This window comes from Dendrobates tinctorius, unplaced genomic scaffold, assembly GCF_039654945.1.
Source record: "Dendrobates tinctorius isolate UK_male_01 unplaced genomic scaffold, ASM3965494v1 ptg000326l, whole genome shotgun sequence".
Lineage (NCBI taxonomy): Eukaryota > Metazoa > Chordata > Amphibia > Anura > Dendrobatidae > Dendrobates > Dendrobates tinctorius.
The window spans coordinates 12755690-12768841 of record NW_027361993.1 but is presented as its reverse complement, the minus strand read 5'-3'; the positions used below and the strand labels follow the sequence as shown (position 1 = coordinate 12768841).

At 44.4% G+C, this 13152-nt stretch overlaps 1 protein-coding gene across 3 annotated transcripts in view; it reads right to left on the bottom strand.

Annotated features, from left to right (window-relative positions):
- Nucleotides 1-13152, bottom strand: part of GPR153 (G protein-coupled receptor 153) — a 185841-nt gene that overhangs the window by 15791 nt on the left and 156898 nt on the right. For 2 of the 3 annotated variants that reach the window (XM_073561764.1, XM_073561763.1), the window contains one exon: nt 2904-2968. The exons of the other annotated variant lie outside the window; for it this stretch is intronic. In XM_073561764.1, coding sequence (XP_073417865.1) covers nt 2904-2968 — 65 coding nt within the window. The remainder of the gene's footprint in view (nt 1-2903; nt 2969-13152) is intronic. 3 annotated transcript variants of the gene reach the window in all.

Sequence of the window (13152 nt, the reverse complement as noted above, 5' to 3'; positions counted from 1 at the left end):
GCTGAAAAATGGCAAATGAGGTTTAACACAGATAAGTGTAAGGTTATGCACATGGGAAGGAGAAACAGATGCTACAATTACTTACTAAATGGGAAACTGCTGGGGAAATCAGACATGGAAAAAGACTTAGGCATCTTAGTCAATAAGAAGCTCAATTGGAGTGCCCAGTGTCAGGCAGCTGCCACCAAAGCAAATAGGGTCATGGGATGCATTAGAAGAGGTCTGGGGACACGAGATGAAAACATAATTCTCCCTCTGTACAAATCACTCGTCAGACCACACTTGGAGTATTGCGTGCAATTTTGGACGCCGGTGCTCAAGAAAGACATAACTGAACTTGAAAGGGTTCAAAGGCGGGCTACTAAAATGATAAATGGAGTTGGTTCACTACAATACCCAGAAAGGTTATCAAAATTAGGTCTATTTACTCTAGAAAAGAGAAGACTTAGGGGAGACCTAATATATATGTACAAGTATATCAGAGGGCAATACAGAGATCTCTCCAATGAACTGTTTGTACCAAGGACTGTGACAAGAACAAGGGGGCATTCTCTTCGTTTGGAGGAAAGACAATTTCTGCACCAGCATAGAAGAGGGTTCTTCACGGTAAGAGCAGTGAGGCTCTGGAATTCTCTTCCTGAGGAAGTGGTGATGGCCAACTCACTGAATGAATTTAAGAAAGGAATGAATGCTTTTCTTGTGAGTAACAGTATAGAAGGTTACGAATAACATAATATTATAGGTAGATGGTTGACCCAGCTTAGGGGAAGGAATTTTTTTCCCTATGGAGAAAATTGGCTTCTACTCTGTGGGTTTTTTTGCCTTCCCCAGGATCAACAATGCAGAACAGCTGCACTAAAAATAGGCTGAACTAGATGGACATAAGGTCTTCCTTCAGCCTTCAAAACTATGTTACTATGTTACTATGTTATTCCCAAAACGTCACCACAGGTGGGGATTTCCTTCAGTGTCAAGCAGCATCTCTGTTCATATTGTCTGCTTGGCTGAGAGAAGAGGATCATCTACACTGAACCTATGTGTTTGGATCACTATGGATGTGTAATTCCATTTACACTTACCCCATGACAAACCAGATCACATACTTTGCACTGACGAGGGGCAATACCCTGAAACACTGTGCCTTCAAATTGAGATTCTGGTTTGAATTTTATCCTAAGTCATATTGCAAGGCTAGTTAAAGGGTTGATATTGACTTCTAGGATTGCTACTTCCAATAAGTGGCACTGGAGTTCTAGTCCTCTTCCTCTCTGAAGAAGCAATTTGCATATTTAATTTCCCAGAGGTGCATAAGTCTCTTCACTTTGACATGTCAAGCCTGGCTTGTCACTCTCCACATAGAGATATGTTACCCATTAGACACTACTTACCCCATGTCAATTCTGTGGTAAATGATAAAGGAAGCATGGCTTCAAAAAGAAGACGTTATTATTTGTATTGAAGTATTTATATGTCACGAGTGTGTCACATCCTCTTAGGAGATGTGGGGTTAGGTGATCTTTATGTACTGTGAATCACAGGTCTTCCATTTAGCCTGTGTGTTTTGTTCCTCATATTAAATGGACTTTGTTTCCTTTGGCGCTGAAGAGGTTTACGACTCTTTGTATGCTGGTTAAAGACATGCAACTCCATCTCGCAGCTGCACCTAACCTGCTCATTTTCTCTCGCTATAAAACCTGGCCAGACATTCTCATCCCCGCCTGTGAAAGTTTATTTATTGGCTTGCTGGAGTTGGTGTCCTGAAGTTGGAATTCGTAGTTGCTGCTGGAGATTGTTGTTTGCTGTTTTTGGGTGTATGTTTTCTCCATTATCCTATTCCCATTTGGTTTGTACATTCCTATCCTTCCCTTTATTCCTCTCTACCCTGGGTAAGTGTTTTTCTATGAAAGTTGCTTTTTGTTGCCCTTGTTTGTCTTTTGTGTTTATACATTAACACATCTATCCCAGGCCTAAAGGGGAAAGGGACAGCTTAGGACATTAACAGGAGCATAGTAAGGTCAGAGACTGGGGCCTTTCTACCTTCAAGAGTACTCCCAGACAGGGATAGTTAGGGTCCCAGTTCCAGGGAGAGTTTGAGGCCCCCCTTCCTTACCGAAGACCGTCATAGCTTGACATTATAGCAACTTTGGGAACAGCTAAATTGTGGTGAGTTCTGATGGGTGTAGGGTGACCAATCTGAAAGTCTAGTTTCTGTCAGTTATTCAAATATTGCACATCTCCAGCAAGCAAAAATCAGTGTAGAAATAAAATTTGCACCTGTAGATTTTTGTTGCCATAATATTATAAAGTTTTTCCTTTTCGGTCAGTATTGTATGCCAAATAAATGACTAATTCAGAATTTTAGATAAATAACCCAAGCCAGATGTAAAATGATAAGACAATGGCACATCAACGCATGCAGATTGAAATAAAAAAAAAAAAATGCATATGTTGAATTAATAAATCGAAGCTAATAGCCCTGAAGATAAAAATAATCAGGTTAACTCTACCACCAGCGAGCGTTTACAAGCCTCTGGAGAACATTTTTGTAGTATACTGGTATGAGGTACACAAGAGAGATGGATGGGTATGGGTTTGGTTGCACTTGAAGCCACTCCTTTGTAACAAAAAAATAAATAAAAAGAATCAGGGGTAAGAAACAGACCAATCAGAATTTAGAAAGCAGAAGTTGTGAGAGATTTACAGAGACGTCCCAAGAATCAAAAAACAAAATAGCACAAGACACAAGGGCAGCCGAAGTGCAAGCAAACAATCCATAGAAGTGTAAATTCCTTTATAAAACAAAGCAAAAAATTAAAAAGAAAAATAATTTTTTTAAAAACCAAATCAGCAACATAATTGTAGAAATAACTAAAATTCTGGAAAAAAAAATAAAAAAATATTACGTGCAAATTGATAAATCCCTCTGTGTTGCCATTCTTCATTTTGCCCAGCATAATAATCATGTATACTAAAAATAACAACAAGAACACAATAGTCAGACATTCAAGAGTAAGAATCCCAGACCGAATGCAACATGAAAATTCCAGCAGATTTTGACAAAATCAAGTAAAATATTAAAGTGGAGTCGTAAATTGGGATTAAATGATAGAATCCTGGTTAGGTGTTTGGATATATGTTTTCATTATGCATTCAAATCCTTAAAAAGGACACTTCTGTCAAAAATAGGTGTTTTTACATTCATATTTAAAGGGGTTGTCCAGGATTGGGGTTCCAGACTGGAATCACTGTATGTGACTGCAGACTTCTAAATTATCACAGTACGCACTGTCAGGATTCTCCGATGCCGCCGCCGGGAGCAGGCAGTCATGTAACTACAAGTATGTGATTTGAATACTTCTGGACACATTCAGACTAGATGTGTCCTTTCTTGCTCAAAGAAGTTGCACGTCTAGTTGGCATGTGACTGCATGTATGCAAATTGCATACTTGCGGTCTCCCGGGACCAGAGAATCCTGACAGCGTGCACTGGAGGATTCACAAGACATTAATCACAGAGTGACTGCAAACTGAAACCCCAAGCCTGGACAAGCCGTAAGGGGATTTTTGCCAGCTATTACTTTCAATTTTAGTAGTATAATGCATTTAAATATGAGATACAAAATATTATTCTTTACAAGCAGTGAACACAGAATGGTGAAGAGCCTAAAAGGACTGCTCTTTACTGGTGCTCATATAATAGTACAGTTGTGGCCAAAAGTATTGACACCCCTGCAATTCTGTCAGATATACTCCGTTTCTTCCTGAAAATGATTGCAAACACAAATTCTTTGGTATTATTATCTTCATTTAATTTGTCTTAAATGAAAAAACACAAAAGAGAATGAAGCAAAAATCAAAACATTGATCATTTCACACAAAACTCCAAAAATGGGCCAGACAAAAGTATTGGCACCCTCAGCCTAATACTTGGTTGCACAACCTTTAGCCAAAATAACTGCGACCAACTGCTTCCGGTAACCATCAATGAGTTTCTTACAATACTCTGTTGGAATTTTAGACCATTCTTCTTTGGCAAACTGCTCCAGGTCCCTGATATTTGAAGGGTGCCTTCTCCAAACTGCCATTTTTAGATCTCTCCACAGGTGTTCTATGGGATTCAGGTCTGGACTCGTTGCTGGCCACCTTAGAAGTCTCCAGTGCTTTCTCTCAAACCATTTTCTAGTGCTTTTTGAAGTGTGTTTTGGGTCATTGTCCTGCTGGAAGACCCATGACCTCTGAGGGAGACCCAGCTTTCTCACACTGGGCCCTACATTATGCTGCAAAATTTGTTGGTAGTCTTCAGACTTCATAATTCCATGCACACGGTCAAGCTGTCCAGTGCCAGAGGCAGCAAAGCAACCCCAAAACATCAGGGAACCTCCACCATGTTTGACTGTAGGGACCGTGTTCTTTTCTTTGAATGCCTCTTTTTTTCTCCTGTAAACTCTATGTTGATGCCTTTGCCCAAAAAGCTCTACTTTTTTCTCATCTGACCAGAGAACATTCTTCCAAAACGTTTTAGGCTTTTTCAGGTAAGTTTTGGCAAACTCCAGCCTGGCTTTTTTATGTCTCGGGGTAAGAAGTGGGGTCTTCCTGGGTCTCCTACCATACAGTCCCTTTTCATTCAGACGCCGACGGATAGTACGGGTTGACACTGTTGTACCCTAGGACTGCAGGGCAGCTTGAACTTGTTTGGATGTTAGTCGAGGTTCTTTATCCAACATCCGCACAATCTTGCATTGAAATCTCGTCAATTTTTCTTTTCCGTCCACATCTAGGGAGGTTAGCCACAGTGCCATGGGCTTCAAACTTCTTGATGACTCTGCGCATGGTAGACACAGTAACATTCAGGTCTTTGGAGATGGACTTGTAGCCTTGAGATTGCTCATGCTTCCTCACAATTTGGTTTCTCAAGTCCTCGGACAGTTCTTTGGTCTTCTTTCTTTTCTCCATGCTCAATGTGGTACACACAAGGACACAGGACAGAGGTTGAGTCAACTTTAATCCATATCAACTGGCTGCAAGTGTGATTTAGTTATTGCCAACGCCTGTTAGGTGCCACAGGTAAGTTACTGGTGCTGTTAATTACACAAATTAGAGAAGCATCACATGATTTTTCGAACAGTGCCAATACTTTTGTCCACCCTCTTTTTTTATGTTTGGTGTGGAATTATATCCAATTTGGCTTTAGAACAATTCTTTTTGTGTTTTTTCATTTAAGACAAATTAAATGAAGATAATAATACCAAAGAATTTGTGTTTGCAATCATTTTCAGGAAGAAACTGAGTATTATCTGACAGAATTGCAGGGGTGTCAATACTTTTGGCCACAACTGTAGGTGAAGGAGTAGAACGACTGACAAAATGTTAGCTGTATTGTTCTCTCCATAGCTTAACAAACATGATGAATAAAGACAGGGAAATATGGAGAAAAAAAGTCAAATGCAGTCTTAAAGGGAATCCGTCAGCAGTTTTTTGCTATGTAGTTTGAAGACAGCATGCTGCAGGGGTTAAAATACAGATTTCAGCTCTCTTATCAAGCTTGTAATGATTGTTTAAGCACCAGGAGCTTATTGCTGTGACTCAGCAGCTTGTACATGCTAGTCAGACACGCCCTCTCCTGTCATAGGCAGCTCATTGTCTATGGACATTGTATATACAAAGTCTGGTGGAAGCGGGGTTAGCTTCCTCAGCTCTGCTGTACTGCTAAATTTAAAAACTCTGATTGTGTCAGAACGGCTGCACCCAGTAAACTAAATGATACATCGTTGGATTCACCTTCTCTTTATCTACATAAGGCTGCTCTCAGATGAGGTCGCAAAACCCTGCTGTCAGATTTTCTTTAAGTAAGTGTCATCACTGAACTGTAACCCAGCTTTCCCACCAATGTCAGCAGTCTCACAATGTATCAGTACTGAACTGCAACACTGCTTTCTAAACTTCTATAACAGTTTTATCATCACTGTGCTGCAAATTTCCATTTCCATTGTCAGGAGCACTTTTTGAACATGTCAACAATGAACTCTAACCCAGCTTTCCCAGCATTTGCAGCAATCTCAGATCATATTAGCACTGAACTCCAACCCAGCTTTCCCATTTTTGGTCAAGAAGGCTTTATTTTTTTAAACAAACTGAAAATATTAACAGTAGCAATACTGATGCACCTCAGCTCTCATATACAGAGAGAGAGCGCACCCCCTGGTGCAGCTCAGTGCAGATTAATACTGCAGGAAAGTGTCTACAGTTGTACACGGTCCAGAGTCAATGTCAGTATTCCATGGCTGACAAACGGGAACTCTGTGAACTACCTCCAACCTGCCAGTTTCTTCTACTCCTCTTTTGATTAGCCTGACACTAATTAAAAGGGGTGCTGGACATGACAGCTATAGTGGGCGGTTCACAGGGAATACTGACATGGACGATGGACTAGGGGCCTGTAAACTGATTCGCTCATCCCTATGAACCACCAATTTTCCTTAAACTAGATTCTATATGATCACTAAATATTTATCAACATGGCAAAATATTTAAAGGGAACATGTCGTCATGATTTATTATGTTTAAATAAAGGTATGGTCGTAGTGGCGCTTTTATACTGATTTAATAGATAACTGTAGGGAAGAAATCTGCATCCTGGTTCTAGTTTTAATTCACGTTAGCTGTTTTGGTGCAATATCCTCTTCGTGTATCGAGATAAGACTTTGGGGCAGGACTGTGGGTAGGGTTTTCAGCTCCGCTGCTGCCCCTCTTCGTTTGTATATGTCTCCTTTTTTAAAACATGTGCTAGTGCACATTCATCTCCCAGTGGTGTGCAGCAAAATGGTGCCAATGGCGGCTCATGCACAGATTGACATCCAAATGTTGTCAGCAAAATGGTGCCGGGCGATGCATGCGCAGATTGATATCTTGGCTCATCACCGGCACCATTTTGCTGAAGACAATCGAATGTCAATCTGCACATGCGATGCCACCGACACCATTTTGCTGAAGACCACTGGGAGATGAATGTACGCAAGGGAGGCGCTAGCAGAAATTTTAAAAAAGGAGGCTAGTTCAAGTGCAGAGGGCCTGTGGCAGCGCCGAAAACCCTACTCACACTCCCGCTCCGATGCATGAAGAGTATATTGCACAAAAAAAAACATATGGTGACATGGCAAAGTTATATTTCAATCTTGGACAATTGCTGTTTTGCAGGGGCAGAGACATTTTATGTCAAAGTCATTTTATTTCTTCTTAGGTCCTCCTTTGCACAGAGGGCAGATTTGTTATATTTTTCTCTGCACAGATTTGCCACCAGAATGGTTAAGACTTCTGAAGTCTCATGCACACATTGCTTATTTTTCCTTGCAGATTTACAGCAGATTTACATAGTTTTTTACTGCAGAAATCACCCATAAACTACAGATGCTTCTCACAAAATTAGAATATCGCCAAAAAGTTAATCTATTTCAGTTCTTCTATACAAAAAGTGAAACTCATATATTATATAGCGTCATTACAAACAGAGTGATCAATTTCAAGGGTTTATTTCTGTTAATGTTGATGATTATGGCTTACAGCCAATGAAAACCCAAAAGTCATTATCTCAGTATTAGAATAATTAACAAAAAACACGTGCAAAGTCATTATCTCAGTAAATTAGAATACTTTATAGCACCAGCTTGAAAAAAATTATTGTAAAATCCGAAATATTGGTCTACTGAAATGTATGTTCAGTAAATGCACTCAATACTTGGTCATCCTTTAGCATCAATTACTGCATCAATGCGGCGTGGCATGGAGGCGATCAGCCTGTGGCACTGCTGAGTAGAGTTGAGCGACTTTTGGTTTTTTAGGGTCGCGTTTCGTTTCGTGAAACCCGACTTTTCCAAGAGTCGGGTCGAGCAAGATCGTCCAATTATAGGGAAAAGTCGGGGTCGTCCCGAAACACGAAACTCAATGTAAGTCAATGGGGAATAAAAGTCGGCAGTGAGAGGAGGACAGGAAACACACCTACAGTGCCCATTTGAATGCCAAAAGCATCAATTCTTCTTACTTAAGCTTGTCAACCTTAATTAACTTCATAATACAAGTTACGCACTGAAAAATGGGGGTTATTTGGCTAAAGCTGTGGGGGGGAGGGCTGGCTGCAGGTTTTCATGTGCCCTGGGCGAAAGAGCGCCCCTTTAACACATACCACAACTCATCATGCTGCGATACGGCAGAGAAATAGCGGTATAGTACAATGAAAAATACCTCACTTTTTACATCTCATGACGAGGCCCATCTATTTCTCCATACAGAATCATTGGTCCCATATAATGTTTGAAACAGTATATGATGAGCTCCACATAATGCTACAGTATATGTTGGTCCCCATGGATGAAGCTCCACTGTCTTATGGGCCCAAATAATGCTCCAAACATAATGGGCCCCATTTCTAATGCTCTAGTGTATAATGGGCCCTGTAAATGCTGCTCCAGTGTCTGATGTCCACCTTTGGAATGTTCCAGTGTATGGTGGGCCCCATCTATCATTCTCCAGAGTATAGTGCTCCCCAAAAATTGCTGTCCCAACATTGAAAACAATCAAATAAGTCTCCTCGCTAGGGAATCCCTGTACTTGTCTGGATTCCTCGTCGTCCCCATCTTTCATCTCACTGCACAGTATTTCAACTTTGCAAGTGCTGTGATCCTGGGCAAGCAGGGGGGGCCCACTCGTTGGCGACGGCACTGGGCCCCTGATAGTACGGTGGTGTGTCTGATGGCGGGTGGGCCGAACCTGCACTTTCATCTGCAGCTTCCTCTTTGTCACCGTGTAAGATGGAACTGTATATGGGAAGGGTAACCTGAGTTTCATCAGGGTCAGATTCAGGTCGTGTAGCGTGCGAGGGGAATGTAGTGGTCTGGGTCAATGTACCAGCAGATTCATCGAGCAGTGGCTGGGCATCAGTGCACTTGTGTCGCCCCCAGGAGTACGGTCGCCACAGTGGCATTACCTTCTTCCTAGGGAGTGTGATGTCATGCTTGGGAGCAACGAAGGATCTGTCTAGCAGGTTAACTGATTGGGCGGCGTTATTCCCACGAGTCATGACCCTCCAAACAGCGTTCATGAAGGCAAAGTGTTTGTTTTACGTGGGCAGTATGGTTGCAAAGCTGAACCTTAAAGGAATGTCCAGAAGGGCACCACCAGGAGTGGAGCCTATGGTTAAATTCGACTCCACCTGGGAAACCTCAACCATGCCAGCTACAGAACAGATGCACACATTGCAAGCTTAATTCCGTTAACGAACGAGACTCCGTCATGCCCCGCGGTCCGAGTCCGGCTTACTAGAGGGACACGTGAGGCTCTGGCACATGAGATTGGCCAATAACTGGTGTGTCATGCCCTTACATGTCCGTGGCTGCATATGCGCTACACTGAAAAGGCCAGCGTTTGTCGCTTACAGGTGCAGATAACCCGCTGAACAACGTTAGTGATGGGGATCACTGATTACAATTATTACCCGCGAACAATGATTTCCCAGTAAGTGCAGGTCAACCGCAGTTCCGGAATTAGGCCTAACCGTCATTCCTGAAAAAATGAAAAACTTACGTGTGCAAACCACAGGTGCTGTAGCTTGCTTAACAGCTCGCCAGCCGTTCTCACGCCCAGTATAGATTACACGTGATTGCACAAAGGTGAGAAAGGGTACCATATCCCCAGATAACATGTATGGATAGCGTACACATTCAAAATATATGTCTATACATCAGGAGGCAGGCTCAGACGGTGTTAGGCCCAGTATGGATTGCACGTGATTGCACAAAGGTTAGAAAGGGTACCGTTTCCCCGGATAACATGTATGGATAGCGGACACATTCAAAATATATGTCTCAGGAGGCAGGCTCAGACGGTGTTAGGCCCAGTATGGATTGCACGTGATTGCACAAAGGTTAGAAAGGGTACCGTATCCCCGGATAACATGTATGGATAGCGTACACATTCAAAATATATGTCTCAGGAGGCAGGCTCAGATGGTGTTAGGCCCAGTATGGATTGCACGTGATTGCACAAAGGTTAGAAAGGGTACCGTATCCCCGGATAACATGTATGGATAGCGTACACATTCAAAATATATGTCTCAGGAGGCCGGCTCAGACGGTGTTAGGCCCAGTATGGATTGCACGTGATTGCACAAAGGTTAGAAAGGGTACCGTTTCCCCGGATAACATGTATGGATAGCGTACACATTCAAAATATATGTCTCAGGAGGCAGGCTCAGACGGTGTTAGGCCCAGTATGGATTGCACGTGATTGCACAAAGGTTAGAAAGGGTACCGTTTCCCCGGATAACATGTATGGATAGCGTACACATTCAAAATATATGTCTCAGGAGGCAGGCTCAGACGGTGTTAGGCCCAGTATGGATTGCACGTGATTGCACAAAGGTTAGAAAGGGTACCGTATCCCCGGATAACATGTATGGATAGCGTACACATTCAAAATATATGTCTCAGGAGGCAGGCTCAGACGGTGTTAGGCCCAGTATGGATTGCACGTGATTGCACAAAGGTTAGAAAGGGTACCGTTTCCCCGGATAACATGTAAGGATAGCGTACACATTCAAAATATATGTCTATACATCAGGAGGCAGGCTCAGACGGTGTCAGGCACAGTATGGATTTGACGGCCCACACTACACAGCGGAGGAGCAGGGAGAGGTAAAGATTGCAAATGCTGGGGCCCTGCCCAAGCAAGGGGGGCCCACTCGTGGGCGTCGGTACTGGCACTGGGCCCCTCATAGTACGGCGGTGTGTCTGACGACGGGTGTGCACCACCAACGTCAGAGACACTTGATTGCACTATGAAGGACCCTGTACCAGTGCCCGCGCCCAAGAGTCGGCCTACCCACCTGTCCAGGGCAACGGCACTGGCACGGTGTCGTGCGCTAGGTGGTGACCCCGGCCATGGGGGGGGGGAGGCAGCACAGTTAGGGAGTTTTAGAAAGTGGCATATGTTGATGTTGGACATTCAGCTGATGCAAATGGTGAAATAGGTCAAGTCCCAGGAAGAGGTGGACCAAAGCAAGCCATTTTTCTGTCACCCTACGTGTCATCAGAGGAAGGTGGGACAAAATCCTTGGAAACCCATGCGTGGTTCATTTTAATGAAGGTTAGATCATCCACATTTTGGGTTGACAGATGGGTCCTTTTTTCTGTCAAGATTGATCCAGCTGCACTGAAGACTCTTTCCGATAGCACACGTGCAGCTGGGCAAGCGAGCTCCTGTAAGGCATATTGTGCCAATTCAGGCCAGGTGTCCAGTTTAGCGGCCCAATAGTCAAAGGGGAATGACCTGTGTGGGAGAACATCGATATGGGAGGAAAGGTAGTTTGTAACCATAGTTGACAACTGCTGTCTCCTGTCACTTTCCATCGATGCAGTATTACCAGTTGTGTGAGCGTTACTTGAAAAATCAGTCCACAACATTGTCATGAAACCCCTGTCTCCAACGCCACTTCTGCTGTGTGCACCACGAACACCTCTGCCAAGCTGCCCCCGGCCCGTACGGCTCGTGTGAGAACCATCACTGCTGCTGTGTGCTGGGAATGCCTCAAGCAACCGATTTACCAGAGTTGCTTGTTTATTAGCCAATATTAGGTCAAGGTTCTCCTGTGGCATGATGTTTTGTAATTTGCCTTTATAGCGTGGATCCAGGATGCTGGCCAACCAGTAGTCGTCATCGTTCATCATTTTGGCAATGCGTGGGTCCCTTTTTAGGATCTGCAAGGCATAATCTGACATGTGGGCCAATGTTCCCGGTGTCAATGATGCACTGCGAGTGCTGGTTGGAGGAGCACTTTCTGGCAAATCCACATCCCTCCAGTCACGCACAAACCCTGTACCAGACCTTGCCACGCCAACATTTTCACTTGCCCCACGAGATGCATCCTCCTCCCCTAAGTAATCATCCCCATCATCCTCCTCCTCCTCCTCTTCTTCCTCCACCTCGTCCAGGAGAGGTCCCTGAGCAGACAATGGCTGAATGTCATCAAGGATTCCCTCCTCCTCTTCCTCCTCATCAACATTGGCTGCAGACGCCTGCTCCTTAAGGTGCGTCAAAGTTTGCATGAGCAGACGCATAAGTGGGATGCTCATGCTTAGGATGGCGTCGTCTGCGCTTACCAGCCGTGTGCATTCCTCAAAACACTGAAGGACTTTACAGAGGTCTTTCAGCTTCGATCACTGCACACCTGTCAACTCCATGTCTGCTCTCAAAGTGCCTGGCCGTGTATCCTCCCACAAATGCATTATGGCCTGCCTCTGCTCGCACAGCCGCTCCACCATGTGTAGGGTGGAGTTCCACCTTGTTGCAATGTCGATAATGAGGCGGTGGTTGGGAAGGTGGAGCAATCGCTGCAGCTTCTGCATACGAACGGAGTGTACAGGCGACCGGCGGATGTGCGCGCACAGTCTTTGCACCTTCTGGAGCAGGGCTGTTAACTCCGGATAATTTTTGAGGAAGCACTGCACCACCAGGTTCAAGGTGTGAGCCAAGCAAGGTATATGACTGAGTTTTGAAAGGGCTATGGCTGCCACAAAATTACGGCCGTTATCACTAACTACCTTACCTGCCTCAAGATGTACACTGCCCAGCCATGACTCAGTTTGTCGCTTCAAGTACTCGGCCAGCACCTCGGCGGTGTGTCTGTTGCCCAAACACATCATCTGCAACACAGCCTGCTGACGCTTTCCACTAGCTGCTCGATAGGGGGACACATCGTGTGCAACAGTGGCAGCTGCAGATGGAGTGCTCGTACGACTGCGCTCTGTGGACGAGCCTTCGCTTCTGGAGGAGGAGGAGGAGGGTCGAACGCCTACAGCCAACTGTTTCCTATACCGTGGGCTAGGCAGCACTGTCCCACCACTGCTGTCCCCTGTGGACCCTGCATCCACCACATTAACCCAGTGCGCAGTGATGGACACGTAACGGCCCTGGCCATGCCGACTGGAACATGCATTAGTTGTGAGGTGCACCTTTCCGCTCACTGACTGCTTGAGTGCATGGACAATGCGGTCTTTCACATGATGGTGGAGGGCTGGGATGGCTTTGCGAGAGAAGAAGTGGCGACTGGGTAGGTCATAGCGTGGTACTGCATAGGCCATGAGTTCGCGGAAAGCTGTGTTTTCC